The 25,906-nt window shown below is 39.0% G+C and overlaps 1 protein-coding gene across 5 annotated transcripts in view; it reads right to left on the bottom strand.

Moving 5' to 3' along the window:
- Window positions 1–25,906, bottom strand: part of LOC122551068 (neurobeachin) — a 991,558-nt gene that overhangs the window by 49,040 nt on the left and 916,612 nt on the right. For all 5 annotated transcript variants that reach the window (XM_087988254.1, XM_087988250.1, XM_087988251.1 and 2 more), the window contains 2 exons: window positions 18,759–18,911; window positions 10,422–10,589 (listed from right to left, as the gene is read on the bottom strand). In XM_087988254.1, coding sequence (XP_087844380.1) covers window positions 10,422–10,589; window positions 18,759–18,911 — 321 coding nt within the window. The remainder of the gene's footprint in view (window positions 1–10,421; window positions 10,590–18,758; window positions 18,912–25,906) is intronic.

The raw sequence follows: 25,906 nt of genomic DNA, 5'->3' as shown, positions 1-25,906 counted from the left end.
AGTTCAAGACTTTGTACTTTTGGAGGTTGTTACATTATTGAGTTACAGCAACACCAGTAGATTTGAGTTAAGGAGAAATTGCCTGGCAGCCTGCAGATTGGATGAGCTGCAGTTAGTGGGAGCAGTACAGCCACAAACAATCCAGGCCAGGGAGCATAAAATACTTTCTTCCTTGTGCATGCGTGCACATGTGTGTGTGCGTGAGTGAGAGAGCGAGAGTGTGTGTGTGTGCGCGCGCGCGCGCGCGCGTGTGAGAGAGAAAGAGACATCCTTTTTGGATTTTGTATCAAAAGACATGAATCATACATGTACAAGAAATCTGATTTCAAAGGCCAAGTCAGACCCCAGAACATAACACAGGTGACCAGCAACATTGTGCAACATCGCCACACCTGAATCAAGGTAAGAATTTTGCAAACACATTAGTTAAGATCAAAATTAGTCAAGCAAACTTTAGAAGATCATCAAGTTCGTGATGCTGCCAACCCACAAATGAATTTTAAAAAAGCACCATGTCAAAGTTATAAGGTGATCAGCAGCTATAGAACATTGAATTTTCCTTGAAAAGAAAAGTTGACGTCCATCAGAAGCTAGTGACAACAGATTACCACCAAACCTGCGAGATATGTACCTTACTAAATGGTGTTCCATCTTATGGCTTGAGAGAGATTGTCTTATTGCATATAATGGATCACTGATTCTGTGCAATGACAGAATCACAATGCAGTGACATTACACAAGCTCATTTTGGCTAGCATTAATCTTCTGCTTGGTAGATACCAATTGTTTAGGAGTGGCCAGACTACTGGAATGAAAATATCTTGGTGTAGTCACAATTCATGAGAATTAAACCACACCCATTGTGACATAACAGGCTACATGAGGCAAATAAACCAGTCAACAACATCCAAGGGTATTTTTTTGAAGTGAGATATTAGCAGGGTACCAAGATAATTCCTGAAGAAGGGCCTGTGCCCGAAACGTCGAATCTCCTGTTCCCTGGATGCTGCCTGACCTGCTGTGCTGTTCCAGCAATAAAGTTTCAACCAAGATAATTGTGTTTGACAAGCTGAGCAGACGATCCAATCCACACAAAGACCAAGACATTCTTGACTATGAAGGCTAATTAAGTCATTTTTAAAGGTGATTTGTTATGCTTTGTTCAGAGCAAGAGTGAACAGTTACAATCTGCAATTACTGAAGATGAACAATTCCAAGAGTTGCAAAAGATCCTATCCAGGAATGGCCTGCAAGTATTAAGGATGAGCTGGAGAAGATTTAAAAAGAAAACGTTCTGGAGAATTTTAGCAAGTCTCTGCATCTGTCGAAGGAGAAAGCATGTTTTGAATCCAATAATACCCTTTTCTCAATAAAAATTAAAATAAATTACCGCACATGCTAGAAATCTGCAATAAAAACAGAATGCTGGAGAAACTCAGCAGGTCTGGCACCATCAGTGAGAAAGAAAAAGTTAATGTTTGAAGTTCAATATGAATCTTATTCATAAATTTTCTGTATTTGTTTCCAGTTTTCAGCATCTGCAGGATTTTGCTTTTACTTGAAACAAGTTATTAATTTTTGCCATACAAAGATGAAGTTGGTACATGATAACAAGTCACTTTTGAGGGAAAATGAGTCTGAATATTTAAGCATTACACCAAGCTGTCATGTCCATGTAATACCAAGGGCACATCGATATTAAGCATATAAGGCCACTAGGCCATAAATCTATGTAATGGCCAGGGATGAATCTGGATATTCATCAACATGTGAATGCATATTAACTATACCAAATGTATGAAACCCAGCTGCAGAGGAAGCCTCTACATTTACATGATATTCCATTCACTCCTGGGAAGAAAGTAACAACAGACCGATTCAAAGTTCATGAGGATGACTATCCTTGCATTCTATTATTTGTCCAAATTTCTCACTGTTTGATGATTTAGCAAAATGACATGGGTGAACATGACTGACATGATGCATGCTGTTTTAAGGTATTCAGATTATTGGGTCAGGTAGTGTCCGACAATGGATGACAATCCATTAGTAACGCTTTCAAAGACAAGATATTTGAATTGTTTTATTACATTTTCATGCAACACCAATAGAGAAAGGATTACCATTCACAGCATAATTTGCATTTAGAAGGCAATTGTGAATGACTCCTACCAGCAACCATTTATCTAAATATTTTGAGATACATGACATTCTTCTTCAAAGACACAGTCCTAATGAAAGAGATACCTGGCAAGAGGTAAAGGAAACTATCAAAACTGTACACTGGTCACAGTAAGAGCTAGAAATACAAATACAAATACTTGGAGACCAGCAAAGGTTTCCAGAATATGCAATCGGCTTATATCAGGCAAATTAATTACAATCATGATGTTATATTGTGAAGTAACAGAAGCCTGATCAGACCAATGTACAACATGCCAATCATTCACAAAGAGAGTCAGGAAGAAAACTGATTGTGTTGTGATGTTGAGTGACAGCAACCAGAAATAATACAACCAAATTGTTAAACAACAAGTGTAACCAAAAACAACGCCTATCTCTCCAGATTTGTATATGATCATCAGCTCAGAATGAGTTGTCAAACCTCACAACATTACACTGAAATTTGAAATGATAGTTTTGTGAAGTCTGTTCCACCTGTTTATCTAATAATTAAATTGACTTGTGCCTCTGTACAATCATATACATCTGGGATATCTTTTGCATATCTGAAAAAAAGAAGGAAGGTCTGTTAAATCGCATAATCAGTACCTTAGTATGCCTTTAAGAGACATGATTAAGATATTGTCACTTTATCAGAGCATGTGACATGAGGGTATAAAAGTTTTCAGATGCCATTTTATAGGGATTACCTGAACTGAGGCATGCTATTGAAAGTATACCACTATTTGTAACTGAAATGTTTAAAGTGAGCCTAGATGTGCCCATGTATAGACATTTATCTATATTAGTGAGCTATATTCAATGCCTGTTAAAAACTTAGAGCTTATAATCCATGCCCTAGTTTCCTATGTTATGAGAGGTAACAAGCATAGTCATACCATTAGTATACTCTGCTGCAGCCAAAACCTAGATGAAAATCAAGTCTACCTCCTGATAGCTTTTCTAGATTCATAACAGTGCCTAAAACCTGTAAAATAAAGAAAAAAGCAAGACGTTGATGTCTTTAAATTCAATCTTTATATATGAGCAAGGGAAAGCCTTCCTGAACTTTGTACAACAACCAAGTAGAATGTTGCAACTTGGATTTTCTACATTATACCACTTTATTGCAATCTGAACTTAACGAGTGACCAAGACTTCATTTTACAGCATCTCTGCAATGAACAGGACCTCACAAAATTATACTTTATCTGTAGTTTATTTTTGCAGAACACTGCATCAATGATTTATCAAATTAGGTCTCTTCCTGATGACATTACGGGCAATGTTCCCTCTCAGCTCTATGGCGAGACGCATACAGAGACTCTGAGAGTCTGTGCTTGGGGATTAGTGTGCTGAAGCTGTTCACAGCATTGATGTATGATTCCAAAAGTCACTGCCAAGTACAGAGGTCTGCACAGTAGGGAAAAGAAAATTATTGGGAACATTGATTGTGGGTCTACCTAAATCAAATGGAGTTTACTTGTTCAAGAAGACAGCTCACCAATATCTTCTCAAAGGCAACTAGGGCTGTACAATAAAATCCTGGCCCATCCAGCAATACCAACATTCCATGAAGGAATGAAAAATAAACTAATGGGTTAACATCTTCATTACAATAGCAGAGACAGAAACTTGAGACAAACATGTTAAATATCTACACAGTGGAATTTCAGGCCAGTAATTTTTACCAAGACAATTAAACATTTGCATACACAATTATTTTTCTTCCAAAAAATGCAGTAATCTTGCTAGATTTCACTGACAAGGCAACACTTTGTTTTAAGCATAACCACACAGTAGGATGGACCAGGCTTATTTCTTTACGGTTGAAACATTTAATGGGTACACTGGATCAGGATCAATGACACAGACATACAATATTCACTGAAAATTAACAATTACATATTGTTTATGCAAAATCAGAGGGTATGTATAATTTAGGATATTTTGGTGTAGAGTCATGCTAAGTTTCCATTTGAGAGGCTGATCTTTAGTTGACTGGAAACTGAAATTTAGGACAGAGAATGTACCAAGGTTGATACATTAGACCACGCCTCAGAACATATTGGGACACCTGTAAATTTTAAAAGGACAGTTGTCAGTCTAGAGCTGCAGAGGCAATAGCAGGTTGCAAACTCCAGATATCTGAAGTGCAGTTAGCACTGGGTGCAGCCTGGAGCTGGGGCAGAGAAGTCCATCTGTGCTGTTTGAGTGGTAGTTTTAAGGAAGCCCAGGAGCATTCCTTGAGAATGTTCTGCTCAGAGAAGCTAAACAGCTGGAAAAGTGCCTTTAATTAGCCGCTGGGGTGTAGCCTTATGAATCCAGTGGGATACAGACTCAGAAGATCTGGAACAACATGGTTTTGTCTGTCATTTAGCGTGCAGTTTGTGGCATGTTTGACCACAGTTTGTCTGGTAATTCATCCTAATTCTGAAAGTTCAAATGTAAAATAGATAATATTGACTGTTTCCTTTGATAACTTGCATGGTTAAAAAAAAAACTTCTGTTCGTTTAAAATTGTGTGGCATTTTTCTCTCAGCGAGTAACCAAGATTTCTAATTTTATCTACTTTAAAACAAGAATTACAAGTCTCTAACCAGATTTAAGAAAATCTGGGTGTTCCATCCAAGATCATAAAATGCCTACATAATAAAGTGAAATTAATTTACCATAAACCAGTGCACCCAAGCAAACCTAAACATGTTGTCTGAAACACTGGTAACAATCTTCATATTCTCTGCAATGATTTGGGAATTTGATTTCTTCAGCCATCAAGATACACACAAACTGGTCAGAAATATTTAGATTATTATTGAGGCATATTATGACAGATTATAACTTTTGGTCAACTGAGAATTCCACATTTCCAAATTTATGTTCAACATTAATGAGCTGCCATAGGAAGTGGTGGAGGCTAGTACAATTGCAACACTTAGAAGGCATTTGGATGGGTATATGAACAGGAAAGGTTTGGAGGAATATGGGCTGGGTGCTGGCATGTGGGACTAGCTTGGGTTGGGATATCTGGTCGGCATGGACGGTTGGACTGAAGGGTCTGTTTCCATGCTGTACATCTCTATGACTCTATTAAGCAGCAAGTCCAAGATGCCTCACCATTGGGAGCAAGGGCATAGCACAATGGTATTGTCGCTGGGCTAAAAATTCAGAAACCCAGGTAATCTTCTGGGGAACAAAAAGAGAAGGTGCTGGAGAAACTCAGCTAGTTTGGCAGCATGTGTAGAGAGAAAAACAAAGTTAACATTTTGAATCCAGTGAATCTTCATCAAAACATAGGGGTAACTCGTGAGTAAACTGGAAGACATGGGCAACTGTTCTCTATGAACATTGTGTGTCAGTCTTTGCAATGGAAAAGGACAACACAAGACATGTATAGGCATCAGGGTAGAGGAATTGTAAAATGTAAGAAAAAATTAACAGAGTGAGAGAATAGGTACTAGCTCTTTTAGCATCATTATAAGCAGGTAAATCCACAGGCTTGGATGAAATGTATCCCAGGGGCACTGAAGGAGGCAAGTAAGGAGTTATCTGGCAATAACTTTAAAAACCTCCTTGCCATAGGTGAGGTACCAGAGGACTGGAGGACTGCTAACGCTGTCCTATTGTTTAAGGAAAATAGCAATAATAGACCAGGAAATTACAGACCAGTGAGTTTAGCCTTGATGATGGGGAAGTTATTAAAGAGAATACTGAGGGACAGAATACACCTGCACTTGGAGAGGCACATATTAATCAGGGATAGTCAGTAAGGAACAAAGAAAATGCTGGTGAAGCGCAACAGGTATGGCAGCATTTGTGGAGAAAAAAATAAGAGTTAATGTTTTGAGTCTGGTTTGACTTTGCTTCAATCCTGCACCAGGTTTTCATGGAACCAAAAATGTTCTTTGGTTGGGGGCTGGGGGAACAGTTTCAAATTGGGGTATTTCCCAGTTAAGACAGAGATGAGGAGGATTCTTCTCCTAGAATCTTTAGAGTTCTCTTCTCTGATGATCAATGGAGGATGGATCACTGAATATATTTAATGTTAAGTTAGGCAGATTTTTGAATTACCAGAGTTACAGTAGAGGAGGCAGAAGTGTGGAATTAAGGCCACAATAATATCAGCCCTGATCTTTTTGAATGTTGGAGCAGGAGTGAAGGACAACATTTCAAACTTCTATTTCTTCTGAGGGTAGTATTCATCAACTAACTTAGTATAGCAACCTGCATCACAGCACATTCCAAACTCATAAACAACATTCTGAGAGCCAATCTCAGAGCCTGCAACACGAGAAAAAGAAACCCTGGACAGATGCAAATGGAAAAGTCCTTGTCATTAATCAACCTCAATAGCTGAGGAAAACAGGACCAGAAAGCATGCCTTGAAGCCATTACTCTACAGTGATCTCATTTGTAATATTTGCAATTGGATCTGCAAATCAAGATTTTTTTCACATCACATACAAGATGATCATAACCTGAAGAGTCAACAACTGGTCTTCAAGCTGCCCATACTCCATCGAAGTGATGAGAGAATCCATCACTTCCCAATATGGTAGCCCCCAAGACACAGCTGTAAATGAGAAAATCTGTTTGAAACGTCGTGTCAGAATTAAGAAAGCAAGTGATAGTGAAGGAGTGGATCATTAAGGAGTGTTCTTCATATTATCCCCTTACAATTCATGCATAATGCTGGGTGTAGTTTTCTTTCCTTGTGACTGCATTGAACAATTCTAGATATTTCAATATTTAGAATCCCAGAATTAAGCTGCCAGAGCTCTTTTTCCTTCCATTATTATTACAGGAAACAAATTTTGAAGGCATGCTTGTGCATACAATTGAAGCATTTTAAATGAAAGCATATCTGAAGCTTTTCTGTGTATAAGTGGTATAATTTATATCATATTTAATGTTTAGAACTAACTTGAGATGTAAGGTAATCCTAGGAATTGTTTTGATAGTTCAGGCAGATATTATTCAGCAGAAAGACTTGCAATTAAATCAGTCTTATGATGGCATGCTGCTCTCAAATCTCTTATACTTTTTGTATTGTTGCATTTCTTGGATAAGTTAAACAAAGTAAAATGGCCCCAGCTTGTACAAAGTGCTAAAACAATTATAATACTTTCATACTATATAGGTCAATATCTCCAGTGGTCGAGTATAGGACACATGGTGAAGAAAACAGTTTGCACTCAAGTCTTGATTGTCATTTGCATTTCATCTTCGAGTAGTAAGTTTTTTTTTAGAACAAACAAGTCAATATCCATATGGTCATATAGGTGAAGCATGTCTGTTAGCTCAATCAAAGACTGGCATTTCGTATCCATCGGGTTAAATATGGATTGCATTGTTTTACCTCCTCATCAAAGAAGAACAAAAAAGTATGTTGAAAAGCATTCTTTGTGGACTTTGGAACAAAATGTCTAAATGTTTGAAGAAAACCTGTGTCACTGAAGCATGATAGAGCCCATATGGTACAAGCACTTTTAGTTAATTCTCCCTTACTTATGTTTCTAAAATCTATTAGGTAGGTCAGACAAGGTTGCAGACTTCTCCATGACCCATGCCTATGTTGCTGTGTAATTTGCCAACAAGAGACATATTTTTGGCAGGAAGGACAGCATTTTCCCTTTTGGCTGAATGTTCTGCTTCAAAAAGACATTCAACTTATCGGCTGACAGAGAGCTAACAAAATTTATCCCAAATATAACAGGCAAAATTGAATGGCAGGCAGTCATGGGATGTGAAACCACAACGACTTGGTTAGTTGCCATCCCTATTTATGTTGCTTCAGTTTTTCAACAGGAAACATTCTGCTTATATTCAGGATTTAAGTTTTCTATGGCTACATAAAACTAAAGCTAGTTTTTTTTCTGTACAAATGCAGTAGTACTGCATGGTTGGAAAGTCTAATTTATTGTTATCTTCTGCAGGCTTTCTACTTGATTTTGAGTTTTTTTTTATTTATAATTCTCCTTTTAACGTAGTGCAGATTTTAGTTATTCAGTGAACAACAGATGGTAAATATCGAGGGATGACCATAGTACAGTACCACAGCTCTACTGGTGCAGTATGGTTTCAAAGCACATTCAATTACATTTTGCATACCAACTGGCACATATTTATAATGTTCTGAATAAATATTAAAAAGCCCTTAGTGGTTCTTTTAATAATGAAAAAAATCTGGCACAGTACTTTGACAAAATTGATTTGAAGGCATAAATCAAAAAAAATCTTCTGGCTGGAAACAATGCCCATGAACTTTATCAATTTAAAACTATGTAAAGAAACTACAAGCTTAATTTAACAATTCCATGAATTGACCTGTCATTAAGATATATTTATCTGTGGAGGTCTCACGTGTGACACTACTCAGTGTAAGTTTACTCAACAGCCTCAAATGTTTAAAAGGTTTTTTTTTGTGTTCTCATATTACACTACTTGATATAATGAAATTCTACACCATGACATTAGTGATAATGATGAGTTTTGTCTTTTAGTTGCAGATTCATTGCACATATACACAGCTTTAAATGGTGCAAAAATGCTTACAAAAGAATTTGTCAGGGCCCATTAAAACTATGTTGTTATGACCTTCATACAGAGGTGTCTAGAACAGGAATTAAAAAAAGGACAGAGGGTCACTGTTTAAGGAAGCAATAATTCAACGTGGAGCAGCTTTATGATTCCAAAATTGCCTGCAATTGTCCCTTGCAGATGATTTGTTCAAGCAGGTAATTTTCAATGCTAGTGGCGAAAAGGAATGAACATATCTTGGGTATAAAGGAAAAGGCAGAGGTTTCTAAATTCATACGATTGTCCACAATTATTTATTTATGACAACTTGTAATGCTGTCACAAACGTTGCAAATCTTGTACCATTTTACAATTAATTCAATAAAAAACATATACCTATTAATGATATTAGTGGTTATTGGTCTGCCCTAATTCATAAAATAATCAAGAATTTCCATGGCATGAAAGTATGGGGTTCAACAGGTTTTCCGTGACTTCTACAGAGTCAGTGTGAATTACATGTGATTACACTCAGATATCCAATTTTTACAGAGGTTCTAAAACCCTCCACGGTTAGAATTCAGTTCTAGTTATGCAAAGGTAAAAAAAAACATTCAGTACAAGTTGAAAATCAGTCCAAAGGTTTGAAGAACTCAATGTTCTACCAGAAACTGTGACGGAATCAGAATTAGATATAATTTTTCAAAGGGAGCTGGATAAATGTGAGTTATACGCATATGTAATTTTAAAAAAAAGTGAAAGAGAGGGAATAAGACTAAGTGCACTCACACAGGTTTCTGCACAATTGGTTGAATTCTGTGTTAAGAAATACAATGCTTTTAGATTGGTATAAATAAACATGCATAAATATATTGAAACAATGTACAATCTATATACTGTACTTGAGACACTAGGCTGAATTTCTGTTTCTGTATCCTTATCCAACTGTCAGGATGAAGAATGGGTTGAGAACCTGGAAATGTTAATTGAGGGACCTTGACAAAGGTTTATGAGGAGATGGCCAATTAAGAGGTCCCTTCTAGAAGCTCTGACTTAATATCAGGCAGAGCCAATCAGAGGCTCTGGACAACACACATCATCACCAGAAGAGATGAGCATCGCTGAAGCAGATGGTAAAATGAGGCTCATCCTGAAGACTGTAGAAAGTTTAAAAATTTAAAGTGACCACAAGACATGCTCTAGTCCATTGGTAATCACAAGTGTAGGGAGAGGTAAAAGAATACATCAAGACATTGCAATAACTTTTCCCCAAAACCATCAGTTGGGCTTTGGCCTCAGGCCTCAGCAGGGGTCCTGCCTGCTGTCTGCAAATTTCAGATGGTTTCTAATCATTGCACTTAAGATGCACTTTAATTACCCTATTATGTTTCCCACCTTTGGCAGATGGATAGCCATCATCGTTATGGCCTCCTGCTCCCCATTACACACCCTGATTCACCCTCAATGAAAATATGCTCAAGATTGGTGCATGATGCAAAAAGATATACCGGCCAGTAGATCAAAACTGCCAGCAAACCTGCCTGTAAATGAGCGACGCAAATTCAATCTATTATTTCAACTAATTACTTTGTATACTCAATGCAAAAAATTTTTCTTCAAGAGTATTTATTAAGTAGATCTCTGAGGCAGTTCACTGGTAGCAGCACTTTTAGAAATTTTGAAACAAAATATCTGTAAATACAATGATTACTGTACGTGCTGTATTTATTAGGTCTTACCTCTCTGAGGCCAGAATCTGTGATACTGTCTAGATTCACAGAACCCTCATAAGTCAGGTAATGGAAAACATTGAGAGCACGAACTGCCTCTGGGCCTCGTTGTTTATATCCAAAAATAAGGTCAATCCACTGATGCAACTGGCAAGAAACAAATTCACTCTCCAGAGCCTGCACAAAAACATTAAGAAATAATGAAACAATAAAGCAATCGAAATTATTGTTCTAAGATTCACATTGCAATGTATTTATCAAGACTGCATCTTTTACGCTCGTCTTATGTTTCTTTTCCTTCTCCTCAACTACCCCCCAAGAAAAAGTATTAAATGCACTAATGGATATTTGTTCCACTGGAATAGCTCTACCATTTTTCAGAATACAGTATAAATGGTGATAAATTTAATTCATGAAACCACCGCATTGATTTCCATTTAAAAGATTGCACAGATACCTAATTTTTATTCTTTTGCTTCAAAATATCCAAGCTCATGCAAACATTAAATGTTATTACATCAGTGATATTTACATTTAATAAAGGGAATTTTAATAATTAGCATTATCTGCTCAGAAATTTGAGCAATTTTAGAACCTAACAGACAAAAATACAAATATTATTCCTTTAAGGAAATGTATGACAGATGTTCTTGATCACATAAAATCACTATTCTCTGACCTCATACATTTTTATTTTCTCTGCTCAACGAATAATTTAAGAATTAGAAAATACAAATCATCATAATGCACTCATCCTCAAGGTTAAGTCAGCACAGTTCATTGAATTATGCTGACATTTTTAGCTGCCATCATCATATTTAAGCGGCTCTCTGGAACCGACAACAATAGACAGATAGTCACATGAAGACAAAGATCAAAGCATTTGGGCCAACTTACTGGACACTGTATTAAACATGGCTGATGTTTCCGAACCTTAAAACAATTCTATGGATTCTATTCAACAGGGCAGTAATTTCTCTAAAATGGATGAGTTTGGCAACAACACTAGAGCAAAACTTCTTAATAAAAGAATTAAAACAATCCAGAGATATAATGTAATCCTTGAAATAGCTGACAAGTGACCCACCAAAATAATATTGCTTTCATTTTTAAAAAATTATATACTATAATATCAAACTTAATAATTTAATAGCATTTTCAGTGATATTTATCTACTGTAGCATTGCTTATTTTGATCATGTCATAGCAGAGAAATCATATGGCTGAAGGACAAACTACAATTTGACAACACACAAGGCATGCAGTAATCACTGGTCCCATTTGCAAAGCAAATGCATTTGAGATGGCTTAGTTATATGGTATACATAAGGCCAGATTTCCAACTGAACTGCCTGAGTGAAGAAAGGAAGAAAAATAAATGAAGATCATATATACCACCTTTCAAAAATTAAGAATGTCACACAATGCTTCATAGTTAAAGGATTACTTCTAAAGTGTACTTTCTTGTTAAGTAGCCAAATACAACAGATAATGCAAGGTTCCACAAACAACAAATTGATAAAGGAACATCCATGTAAACAACAGTCAGAATTTCAGTTTAACATTTCATGCTTTCAGCCAGACATAAGACAACATTCAGCCTTAGGCTGACAAATGGCAAGTAATATTCACTCCGCACAAGTACCAGGCCATAACCATCTCCAACATGAGAGAATCTAGCCATTTCCTTCTAATTGCTTCCATTGATGTGCAGATTATTTCACCACTAAAAACAGAAAACCCATATGTATTAAGCATTTTTAAAAAGTCATAATTGGTATGAAAGAGGAAGATTCATAGAGATGTACCGCATAGAAACAGACCCTTTTGCCAAACTTGTCCTTGCCGACCAGATATCCTAAATTAATCTGGTCCCATTTGCCAGCATCTGGCCCACATCCCTCTAAACTCTTCCTATTATATATACCCATCCAAATGCCTTTTAAAAGTTGCAATTGTACCAGCCTCAACCACACTTTCTCTGGTAGCTACTTCCATACACATTCCACCCCCTGCATGAAAACACAGCTCCTTAGGCCTCTTTTAAATAATTCCTCACTCACCTTAAACCTATAATCTCTGGTTTTGGACTCCCCTATACTGGGGAAAAGATCTTGGCTGATCACCCTAGCCATGCCCCTCATGATTTTATGAACTTCTGCAAGGTCACCCCTCAGCCTCCGATGCTCCAGGAAAAATAGCCCCAGTCTATTCAACCTCTCCCTATAGGTCAAACCCCTCAACCCTGGAAACGTCCTTGTAAATCTTTTCTGAAAGCTTTCAGGTTTTTCAACATCTTCAAAGTTTGTGCGAAGATTTGTAGCTCGGGTGCTCGTTGCTGTGGTTCTGTTCGCCGAGCTGGAAGTTTTTGTTGCAAACGTTTCGTCCCCTGGCTAGGCGACATCATCAGTGCTTGGGAGCCTCCTGCGAAGCGCTTCTTTGATGTTTCCTCCGGTGTTTATAGTGGTCTGTCCCTGCCGCTTCCGGTTGTCAGTTTCAGCTGTCCGCTGTAGTGGTTGGTATATTGGATCCAGATCGATATGTTTTCAACATCTTTCCTATAGCTGGAAGACTAGAATTGAATGCAGTATTGCAAGTGTGGCCTCACTAAAATCCTATACAGCTGCAACATGACTTCCCAACTCCTACACTCAATACATTGACCAATAAAGGCAAGTGCACCTAACAACTTCTTCATTATCCTGTCTACCTGAGACTCCACTTTCAAGGAACTATGAACTTGCACTCCAAGGTCTCTTTGCTTGGCAACACTCCCTGGGACCTTACCATTAAATGTGTAAATCCGGCCCTGATTTGCCTTTCCAAAATGCAGCACCTCACATTTATCTAAATTAAACTCCATCTGTCACTCCTTGGTCCATCTGATCAAGGTTCCATTATACTCTGAGATAACCTTCTTTGCTGTCCACTATGCCATCAACTTTGGTGTTATCTGTATACTTACTAACCATACCTCCTATATTCACATGCAAATCATTTATATAAATGACAAAAAGTAGAGGACCCAGCACCGATCCTTGCAGCACACTGCTGATCACAGATCTCCAGTCCGAGAAGCAATCCACTGCATCCACCCTTTGTCTCCTACCTTTGAGTCAGTTCTGTATCCAAATGGCTAGTTCTCCCTGTATTCCATACAATCTAACCTTGTTAATCAGACTACCATGCAGAACCTCGTCAAACATCTTACTAAAACCTATGTAGACCATGTCCACCATTTGGCCTTCATCAATCATCTTCATTACCCTCAAAAAACTGAATCAAGTTAGTAAGATACGATTTTCCACACACAAAGCCATGTTGACTATTTCTAATCAATCCTTGCCTTTTCAAATGCATGTAAATCCTATCCCTCAGGATCCTCTGCATCAATGTGCCCACCATTGCTGTCAGGCTCACTGGTCTAGAGATCCCTGGCTTTTCCTCATCACCTTTCTAAAATAATAGCACCATGTTAGCCAACCTCCAGTTTTCTGGTATGTCACATATGGCTATCAATGATACAAATATCTCAGTAAGCAGCCCAGCAATCACTTCCCAAACTTGTCCAAAGTTCTGGTGTACACTTGATCAGGTCCCAGGGATTTATCCACCGTTATGCATTTTCAGACATCCAGCACTTCCTTCTCTGTAATATGGACACTTTTCAAGACTATTCAAACATTGGATAACTAACAATATCTGTTTACAATATTCATTTAACATGTTATCAAATACAATCATAAAATTGCACAACACTCAGATACATTTATTGATTTCCTTAGTTCTCTCTTTATAGTAAACGCACTTGAATCTGGAAAATGGTTGGATCTGATCACTTTGAAAAGATAGCATTTCTAAATTATATCAAATGCAATTTTACAGGGACAGAGAGGTCTCAATTTTGTGGTAAGCCAGAGGAGGGAAAATACTGCCTGTCCTCAAGTGAGGTTGGTTACCTTTCTTCACCATAAATCCACAATTAGGTTCTCCTAGGTATCACTTTACAGAACAGCCTAGCGAAAGGACTTACACCTATACCAGTTTTTTCTCCTCAGGCAGAATGTGGACTATCCCATATCCAAGTCCTGAGGACCAGTGAAATCCTCTGTTAACACAGAGTTGAAGTCAGAGAACAGTCTGCTTTTGCAGTCAGGCCATGACAACCTGCTGCCCCTTGACCTGGATTCTCCGCCATTAATGGTGGAGGTCAGTTGTAGCAGGGCTTTCACCTTATCTTTCCTCAGAGTCGTGCAGCCACATGGCTGCAAAAGGCCTGAAACAGATGAGGGAGCACAGCACCTTCAACACTGGGTGACCCATTCAATATATGAATGATCTCTGAGTATGCTCGCTTCCCCCAAATACCTCACCTTCTCCACTAAGAATCTGTCCCGCACCAGGTGTGTACAAGGCATCCTGTGGAGGTGGGTGATAAAGCCTGGACACACCAGGACCTGGAATCCGGTGTCTGCCTGTAGTGCCACTCCAGGCCACTGCCGCTAGTGGAAATAAAGAGCAACCAGCTAATGCAATTGTTTGGAAGCTCCAAAAGTGTGATTTCGCCCAGGTGAGGGACACAGGTCTTGTCATGAGCCAATTAAAATTTCACTTAAATATCATAGGCTTAGGTGGGAGCCCAATAATTAATATTTAATTATTGAAACAAACTTAATTAATTGGTTAAGGGAACACTTTATATGAGTAGTTGTTTTTTATTTATTATTCAGAGGTGGGAAATAAGGAATAAGAAAAAGGCATATGCTGCATACCAGAATCAAAGTTGCAAAAGAAATCATGAAGAGTACCACAAATACAGAAAGAGGCTAAGACTGGAATAAGGAAAGCAAAGAGGAAGCATGAGGAAAAGATGGCAGGCTGCACTAAAACAAATCGTAAAACATTCCTCAAAAATATTAATAATAAAAGATTAGTGAAAAAGAGAGTAGGGCCCATAAGGAGCAAGTAGGGTAAACTGCTCACTGAAGCAAAGAATATGGTTGAAGTACTAAATGAATATTTTGCTAAATTTGAAGGTGGTGACAATAGCCCAGTTGAAAATGTGGCTGTTGACAGTGAGATGTTAAAATGGCTGGCAGCTCTCCAGATAAAGAAGTTGCGTGGCCCAGATGGGATGCCTCCTGGATTGCTGAGAAAGGTAAGGGTGCAAATTGTGAAACTGCTAACAAAATTTTTCCAGGCCACTCTGAACACAGGATTAGTCCCAGGGACCTGGAGGACTGCAAATGTGTTGTTATGTTTAAGAAAGGGGCAAATGAAAACCCAGAAAACTACAGATCTATCATCTTGACATGAATATTGAAAAATTCATAAGGCCATACTACCAGATAAAGTAAATATACCCTTTGAGAAAAATAAGTTAATACCAGTCATCATTGCTTTGTCAATGGCAGGTCAGGTCTGATAAATTTAAGTTATTTGACAAGGTGACACAGGCAGTGGATGAGGCATATTTGGACTTTCAACAAGGACTTGATATGGTGCGAAATGGCAGGTTGGTTAGCAAATTAGAAATGTTTGGGATTGATGGGTCTTTGGCAGCATGGATTAGAATTCAGTAAAAGATAGGAAACAGAGGGTAGGTAGAGATAGGCATTTTTCAGATTGTAAATGAGTTGAAAGTGGTGCTCCTTCGGGATTGGTTTTGGGACCACTGCTTTTTCTGAGTCACAAAAATTACTTGTACATGGGTGTTGAGGGCAAAATCTCTAAATGTGCAGGCAATACTAAACTAGAGAGAATAGTGAATCATGAGGATAATGCTGAATGACTTCAGAGGACGTTGACAAGGTAGTCAAATGGACAGGCACCCTAGAATATGAATTCCAATACAGAGAGATGTGAGAAGAAATTGATAGAAGAAACATGGTGAGACAATACAGGCTTGATGGTGCAACTTGAAGAAAGTACAGGAGTACAGCAACCTTGGGATTCATGTGAATGATTCTCTGAAGGTAGCCAGGCAAGCTGACATAAATGTGAAGAAAGCTTATAAGATCCTTGGGTTAATAAATAGAAACAGAGCGAATAAAAGCAGGGAAGCAGAGAAGATTAAGAGGTGACTCTTTTGAGGTGTACAAAATTATGAACAATTTTAACAGGATAAAGAATGATATTCTATTTCCACTTGCTGTAACTAGGGATCACAATTTCAAGACTGTCAGCAATACAGCTAGGACTGAGCTGAAGTGAAACTTCTTTGCTGAGAGGGTTGTAAGGATTTTAAAGGTGTTGCCTGGGAGAGTGCTGGAGGTGAATTCCATATGAGGTTTCAAAAGAGAGCTGGAGATTTATTTGAAAGTGATGAATTTAGAGGGCTACAGATAGGGTTGGAGAACGGGACTAGCTGTGTAGCTCTTATGAGAGCTGGTACAGACACAATGGATCAAGTGGCCTCCTTCTGTATTATAAAAGTATATGATTAACCATCACAAAACATGTACTTGGCCATTGTGATTAAGTGCACAATACTTCATAAACTTTTGGACTGCTGCACTGACACACAACTTTATTTAATGCTCAACAAAATTAATATCACTGAACTTCCAATTATCAACATTGTAGGAGTTATTATTGGCAAAAAACATAATTGAACTTGCCACACAAATACACAGAGTACAGGGAAATGTCACCTTATCATTCAAAGCTATTCTATTGTCCTATAAGGAATTAAGGCAGCATCACCCAGAACAAAGCTACCTGTTTGGTTGATATTCCATCTACTTAACAATAATTTCTTCCACCACTAGGTAATAGTGGCAGCATTGACTATTATCTGCAAGATACAGACTATAGCAATTCACTAGGGTTTTTTTGACAGCACCTTCCAAACCCAAAACTTGGAAAGAGGAGAATAGAGCAATTGGAACAGCCCCACTTGCAAGATCCCTTCAAAGTCACATACTGTCCTGACTTGGAAATATATCTTTACCCCTTCACTGTTACTGGCCAAACATCTGGAACTCTCACTCCTAAAACACTGGAGGTGCACCTACACAAAGATGTTTCTGCATTTCAGGAAGATCACTTTAAGGGAAATTAGGGCAGAGCAACAAATAGGGACCATATTAGTAATGTCACATCTTGCAATGAAACAGCATTAAAAAAAAAGTATCATTAGAATATAGCATTCCAGAATTTTAAAATGTTATTCTCTATATTATGTGAAATATAGAAATACAGATGTATTATTAAATTTATGTAACTGGGAAAGAATACTGGTATCTAGTATTCAGTGCTACAGAGCATTTAGGCAATGCTACCTGCTATGGTTTTACACCTGGAAAATAACTGGGATCTATTAGGCAAGTGTAGATACTGAGGAAACCCAAAAGCAGCCTTACAGAGAAAGTGCATGAAGCTGACAGCAAAAATATAATGGACCAATCGAGTTCACCTTCCAGTAGCCCACACTGAAAAAGGAACAAATATTTCACTTCCATTAGGAACAGTGTCAGGGCAAGGCACATGACAATATGTTTTTAAGATTAAAAGATGCTCTTAGTTGTATAGCAAAATATAAATAATATTTGGGTAGGAAATAATGAATATTCGAAATAGATTTTTAAAATATTTATAACCACAATAAATTAATTACTTAATATCTATTCCTTCTATTTTGCCAGTTTCAAGCATAGTTCAAATGCACTTTGAACTCAAGCTGAATGCAGCTGGCTTAGAGTCAAGTCATGCAAACAGCTGTCTTATTTGAAAATAGCCACCGATTTGGTTCAGATGAGAATCTGAAATCTAACTACTTAGAATTCTTTAACCAAAATTTTTAAACGTTTTTATTAATATACTCCTTTTGAATTAAACACTTACAGCAAGTAAAGATGGTTAGTTAAATGTTGAAATTCTGAATTATTATTAGCAAACAGCATGATTAAGGGCATTGTAATTTGGAAGGTAAACTGAAACAAAAAACAAAATTCCCACAATTCCTTATCCTTGGTTTCCTTTGCATTCACATCTTTAGTATTCTTGAACAACAAGCTGAATGTGTTCTATTTATGGCTGCCACACAGAAAAAAATCTGCTGGGATTGAATGGCTGACTAATACTGCAGATGCACATCTGTGAGTAGCTTTTTAAAGCTGGTAAATTATGATTGATGAACCCAACAATCATGTAACATTATCAGCTGCACTCACTACTTCTGTCCTTTGGTGACATCATAGAGGTCAGACAAAAACCATGTTAGTATTGAACACACTGCTTTAATAAGGTTAAATGAATAAGTCTCTGGGAAATGTCTAGCCATATGTAGTTTGGAAAAAGGCTATTTGCAGTTTATCCAATACAAGAATCAGATATCATTCTTACCATTCTATTAATGCGGACAAAATCTTCTGGCTTCTTTGCCCACATTGGAAGCTCAACATCAGAAACAACAGTGCCATCTTCTCGGATGCCAAGGTTATAATTGTTACTATTCACAAACATTTCAGGTAAATAATAGAATTCCGGAATTAGTTCCTGGTTAGGAAAGAGACAAAAGACAAGAACGTTTTTTTTAATCAGATCAATAACTGCTGTGAAACAAAAGACAAGATTTCTTTAGAAACTTCTTCATCACAATTGCCATTAGGTCACGATTGGCTATACCCCTGAGTCATGGATTAATTATAACTAAAACAATAACCCAAATATATACAAACACATTGTCTTTTCTGCTACATGGATTTGTACAACAAGACATGTTACATGTAATACATTAAAATGTTTGTATTTTCCTCAGATTATCAACAATAAATCCATACAATTTTCAATGAAAAACATGCCATTGGTGTAATAGTAATAGTTATCACATGTCACCTCCTGAATGAAGTTTTGTGCTCTTCCTCATTTCCTTTGTTTTCCCTTCACTGGTTGAAAGAGTTTGTGGGCCTGTCTCTATTTCTCCCCTCCTGCACCCCCTAGATGAGTCTTCCATACCTACTTGAGTCATTTAGCCCACATTTGGCAGACACTTTTCCATCACTTTCCAATTTTTGTTATCCCACCCTCCACCAAAATCCTTTCCTTTATCCCTTTTATTCCTTTTCTTTCTTCTCCCTGTTCTTCCCTCCTCCAACATCACCCTGCTTGAATTCAATGATGTGCTTGGTCTTGATACCATGTATAATGCTGTGAAGTTTCTTTTAAAATGGTATATCAATAATAATAAATACATTGGCATAATTTCAAGATTATCATCCAATTTCAAGATTCAGTCAATAATAAATCATTTGATAACCATTTATTGTTTACAAAATCACCCAATACTTTCAATGTGAATGGTCATCCTGAGATCAGTGCTTAATTGTACAAGTTACATGTTAAGTTGGCAAACTCAATGTAATATTATTTACATTTAATTTGCAATTAAGTTCATCAGACCCCTTACTTGCGGGGCAGTTATCATACATCAACAAGCGTGTAGTGTCATTTTGATCATTCTGATGTTTGTTAACAATGGACTAATAATAAAGAATCATTTAATAGCTCCAAGCAGGAAGAGGCCATTCAGCTCATCATGTAAGCTTTTTATAGCCCAATAGCCTGCTATCTGCAAGAGCAACTCAACTCATCCCATTCCACTGTCTTATTTTCAGTAGCCTTATAAACCTTTTCTTCTTAAGCTAATTATTTAATCTTCTTTTATAAATCACAATTGAATCTCCCTTCACCACACTCCAAGGTATTGCAATATAGATCCAAATCATTTGCTCCATGAAAAATATTTACCTAATTTTGCCTTTGAATTTTTTTACTGCTTATCTTAAATCTGTATCTGCTGGTGGGAACAGTTTCATTTAATTTGTTCTGGACAGATCACTGATGATTGAATACCCATCAAATTTCCTTTAAACCTTCCCTTTTCTAAGAACAGCAGTCCCAACTTCTCCAAAGTATCGAAGTAAGTGAAAACCCTCATCCCTAAACCAATTCTTGGAAATCTCTTCTGTACTCTCCCTAATCTTTTTCACACTCCTCCTAAAGTGTCGTGCCCTGAATTGAACAGAATATTACAAATGAGGCCAAAATAATATTTTCTAAAGGTTCACTGTAACTTATTGATTTTGAAATCAATGCCTCTATTTATACAACCCAGAATTGCCTCATTGACCACTTTTCGACCTGCATTGCCACCTTAAATATGAGGTACAGTACTTTCTAACTCCACCTTTCTTCTTGATTTCACATTTCTGCATGGTATTTTACTTGTCATGTGTCTGCCCACTTCACTATCCTGTCTATGTTCTCTTAGGGTCCAACGCTATATTCTCCACAATTCACAATACTTTCAAGATTTGTATCATTCTTAAATTACGGAGAACATAACTTTGAAATTCTGTTCTTCTCAGTCAAGTCTAGAGAATTAAGCATAGTAATTATCCTTATACATATTCCTGCAGAACCCCACAAATATTTTCTTCCAGTCTGAAAAATAACAATTCAACACTTACTTTTGCATTCTTTCTATCAGGAAGCATGCTTAGTAAGTTTGTGAATGACAACCAAAATTGGTGGTACGGTAGACAGAGAGGAAGGTTGTCTAAGATTACAAAGGGATCTTGATCAGTTGGGCCAAGGAGTGGTGGATGGAGTTTAATTTAGATAAATGTGAGGTGTGATGAACAAGAGCAGCCTTAACACAGATAAAAGAGGGGCCCTGGGGAGTGGTGAACCGAGAGACCGAGTCATTCAGGTACATAGTTCTTTGATAGTTGCACCATCATGGGTACACAGTAAAGATGATGTTTGGCACACGACTTTATTGCTCAGACCATTGATTGCAAGAGTTGGGATGCCATGTTGCAGTTGAACAGAATGTTGATGAGGTCACTTTTAGAGTACTGTGTACAGTTTAATTAGATTAGATTAGAATAGATTACATTACAGTGTGGAAACTTCGGCCCAACAAGTCCACACCGACCCGCCAAAGCGCAACCCACCCATACCCCTACATTTACCCCTTACCTAACACTACGGGCAATTTAGCATGGCCAATTCACCTGACCTGCACATCTTTGGACTGTGGGAGGAAACCGGAGCACCCGGAGGAAACCCAAGACACGGGGAGAACGTGCAAACTCCACACAGTCAGTCACCTGAGGCGGGAATTGAACCCGGGTCGCTGGCGCTGTGAGGCAGCAGTGCTAACCACTGTGCCACCGTGCTGCCCATATTCACCCTGCTATAGAAGGATATTATTAAATTGGACAGAGTGCAGAAAAGATTTACAAGGATGTTACTGGAAGTGGATGGTTTGATTCATAACCTTGTAGAAGTTTATAACATCATGAGGGGCATAGATCAGGTGAAAGCAGAAGTTTTTTCCCTAGTTTGGAGAGTTCAAAACTGAAGGGCATAATTTTAAGGTAAGAGGAGAAAGATTTAAAAAGTACCTGAGGGGCAACTTTTTCACACAGAGGGTGGTCTGTATGTGGAATGAACTGCCAGAGGAAGTGGTAGATACAGGTGAAGTTACAACATTTAAAACACATTTGGACAGGTACATAAATAGGCAAAGTTTAAAGGGATATGGGCCAAACCCAGGCAAATGGGACTAGCCTAATTTGGCGAAACTTGGTCAGCATCTAGTGATGTGCCAAAAGATACAATGGTAGGGCCTTAGCTATCTACAATTTATATCCATGATTTAAATGATGGGCCCATCTGTGTTGATGTAATATTTTTTGACAATACAGAGTAGGAAAGCAAACTGTGTGGAGGACACAGAGTCAACAGAGAGATATAAATAGTGAGCAAATGAAAATAGGATAGGAAAAGTATAATGTGGGTGGCAGGAAGAGTAGAAAACCAGAGTATTACTTAAAGTAGAGAGACTGCAGAAAATGGCAGTATAGAGGTATTTGGGTGTCCTTGCATATGAATATCAAAAGTTAGCTAAACATATAGCAAGCAATTCAGAAGAAAATGGAGTATAAAAGAAAGGAAGCATTGGTACAACAGTACAGGTATTGGCGAGATTACATCTGGATGATGTTTTGATTTCATCTAAGAAGGGATATAGAAACATTAGAAGCAATTCAGAAAAGATTCACTAAGCTGATTGTGGGGATGCAGGGACTGTCTTATTAAGAAAGATTGAGTGGTGATGTACAGCATATGGGGATTGGCTGAGTAAAAGACATTTGAAGTGTTCAATCAGACATGATTGTATTTAAATATTTTTTATTCAATCATGGGTGTAGGTGTCGCTGGAGGAGCTAGCATTTATTTTCCAAAACTAGGATATTCTTGAGAAGGTGGTGGTGAGCTGCCCTCTTGAACTGCTGCAGTGCATGTGCTATGGTGGGGGAGGCTTAATGGGCTGAACGACATACTCCTGTTTCTATGTTAGTGCTGGACAATAAATGCTGTCTTAGCATGTGAAGCCCATATCCCACAAATGAATTTTAAAAAAATATCAGGACTATACTATTTGGAGTGCAGAAAACTGTAGAACACAGTCCTGCCAGACTGGGAACAAGTCTTTGAAAACACAAAAACTGCTGGAAAAACCCATTAGGCCTGGCAGCATCTGTGAAGGGAAAACAGTTCTGAAGAAGGGTCACAAGATCAGAACAATTAACTCTGCGTTCTCTCTGATGAGTCTTTCCAACAACTTTTATTTTTTATTTCTGACCCAGCATCTGCAATACTTTGGATTTTTATGTTTTATGGATCTTTGTTGTATTCTCTCCATGGCTAAGGTAATGGGACCAAAACTACATATCATACTCCAGGTGCGGTCTAACCAAATTCTACACAATTAATGCAAGACTTTGCTACTCCTGTAGGTATTTGGATCATTGATAGTCACAGGTGAATTGCTGGAAGACTGGAGTTGGCTAACGTGGTGCGACTATTTAAAAAAAGGGGTAAGGAAAAGCCAGGGAATTATAGACCAGTGAGCCTGATATCGGTGGTGGGCAAATTGTTGGAGGGAATCCTGAGGAATAGGATTTACATGTATTTGGAAAGGCAAGGACTGAGTAGGGAGAGTCAACATTGCTTTGTACATGGGAAATCATGTCTCATTAAATTTATTGTATTTTTTTGAAGAAGTAACGAAGATAATTGATGATGGTAAAGCAATGGACATGATCTATATGGACTTCAGTAAGGTGTTCAACAAGGTTCCTACTTGTAGACTGGTTGGCAAGGTTAGATCACATGGAATACAGGGAGAAGTGGCCATAAGGATATAGAACTGGCTCAAAGGTCAAAGACAAAAGGTGGTGGTGGAGGGTTGCCTTTCAGACTGAAGGCTTGTGACCAGTAGTGTGCCACAAGAATCGGTGCTGGGTTCACTGATTTTCAATCATTTATATAAATGATTAGGATGCAAACATAAGAGGTATAAGTTACTAAGTTTGCAGATGACATAAACATTGCAGATGACATAAACATTGACAGTGAAGATTACCTCAGAGTACAATAGGATCTTGATCAGATGGGCCAAAGGGCCAAGGAGTGGCAGATGGAACTTAATTTAGATAAATGTGAGGTGCTGCAAATCAGGACAGGACTTACACACTTAATGGTAAGGCCCGAGGGAGTGTTGCTGAACAAAGAGACCTTGGAGTGCAGGTTCGTAGCTCCTTGAAAATGGAGTGACAGGTAGATAGGATAGTGAAGTAAGTGTTTAGTATGCTTTTCTTTAATGGTTAGAGCATTGAGAATAGGAGTTGGGACATCATGTTGTGGCTGTATAGGACACTGGTTAGGCCAATTTTGGAATATTCTGTATAATTCTGGTCTCTCTCCTACAGGAAGGATGTTGTGAAACTTGAAAGGGTTCAGAGGAGATTTACAAGGATGTTGCCAGGATCGGAGGGTTTGAGCAATTGGGAGTTGCTGAATAGGCTGGGGCTGTTTTCTCTGGAGTGTCGGAAGCTGAGGGGTGAGTTTATAGAGGTTTCTCAAATGATGAGGAGCATGGATAGAGTAAATAGACAGGGTCTTTTCCCTGGATTGGGGGAAGAGTAGAACAAGAGGACACAGGTTTATGGTGAGGGGGGCAAGATTTAAAATGGACTGAAGGGGCAACTATTTCATGCAAAGGGCAGTGCGTGTATGGAATGACCTGCCTAAGGAAGTGGTGGAGGCTCTTACAATGACAACATTTAAAAGGCATCTGGATGGGTATATGAATAGGAAGAGTTTAAAAGGATATGAACCAAGTGTTGGCAAATGGATTAATTTAGGATATCTAGTTGGCATGGACAAGTTGGACCAAAGGGTCTGCTTTCATGCTGTGCATGTCTATGACTATTCAAATCCTAACACACCAGAGCTTTCTAGTTGTTTCTTGAACATCCGTGTTAGCCTGCAGTCACTATTGATGAGGACAGCAGGTCCCTTTGTACATACTCTCATATATACATACACACACACTCACTTACTCCTTCTCTCTCCTCCCTTTCTCACAGGGTCTCTCTCACTCTCTCTTGCTCTCACATGGGCACTCTCTCCCCCTCGCTCTCTCACACGTGCACTCTCTCTCCCTCGCTCTCTCAAACGCGCACTCTCTCTCCCTCGCGCTCTCAAACGCGCACTCTCTCTCCCTCGCTCTCTCACATGCGCACTCTCTCTCCTTCCCTCTCTCACACGTGCACTCTCCTTCCCTCACGCTCTCACACGTGCACTCTCTCTCCCTCGCTCTCTCAAACGCGCACTCTCTCTCCCTCGCGCTCTCAAACGCGCACTCTCTCTCCCTCGCTCTCTCACATGCGCACTCTCTCTCCTTCCCTCTCTCACACGTGCACTCTCCTTCCCTCACGCTCTCACACACGCACTCTCTCCCCCTCGCTCTCTCCCACTCGCGCTCTCACACGCGCACTCTCTCCCCCTGGCTCTCTCACACGCGCACTCTCTCCCCCTCGCTCTCTCACACGTGCGTGCTCTCTCACATGCGCACTCTCTCCATCACTCCCTCACTCGTGCACTTTCTCCATCGCGCTCTCACACGCGCACACTCTCCCTCTCTCACAAGCGCACTCTCCCCCTCTCTCTCACACGCGCACTCTCCCCCTCTCTCTCACACGCGCACTCTCCCCCTCTCTCTCACACGCGCACTCTCCCCCTCTCTCTCACACGCGCACTCTCCCCCTCTCTCTCTCACATGCGCACTCTCTCCCTCTCTCTCTCACATGCACACTCTCTCCCTCTCTCTCACACACGCACTCTCTCTCCCCCTCACAAGCGCACTCTTTTCCCCTCAGATATGCACTCTCTCCTCCTCACATGCACACTCTCTCTCCCCCTCTCTCACACGCGCACTCTCTCTCCCCCTCTCTCACACGCGCACTCTCTCTCCCCCTCTCTCACACGCGCACTCTCTCCCCCTCTCCCTCACATGCGCACTCTCTCTCCCCCTCTGTCACATGTGCACTCTCTCTCCCTCACTCTCTCACACGTGCACTCTCCCTCCTTCGCTCTCTCTCCCTTCCTTGCTCTCTCACACGGACGCGCTCTCT

The sequence above is a fragment of the Chiloscyllium plagiosum genome, unplaced genomic scaffold, assembly GCF_037043375.1.
Source record: "Chiloscyllium plagiosum isolate Xiang-an unplaced genomic scaffold, Cpla_swu_hap1 HiC_scaffold_6, whole genome shotgun sequence".
Lineage (NCBI taxonomy): Eukaryota > Metazoa > Chordata > Chondrichthyes > Orectolobiformes > Hemiscylliidae > Chiloscyllium > Chiloscyllium plagiosum.
The sequence above is the reverse complement of the archived record's forward strand: the minus strand, read 5'-3'. Positions and strand labels throughout refer to the sequence as shown.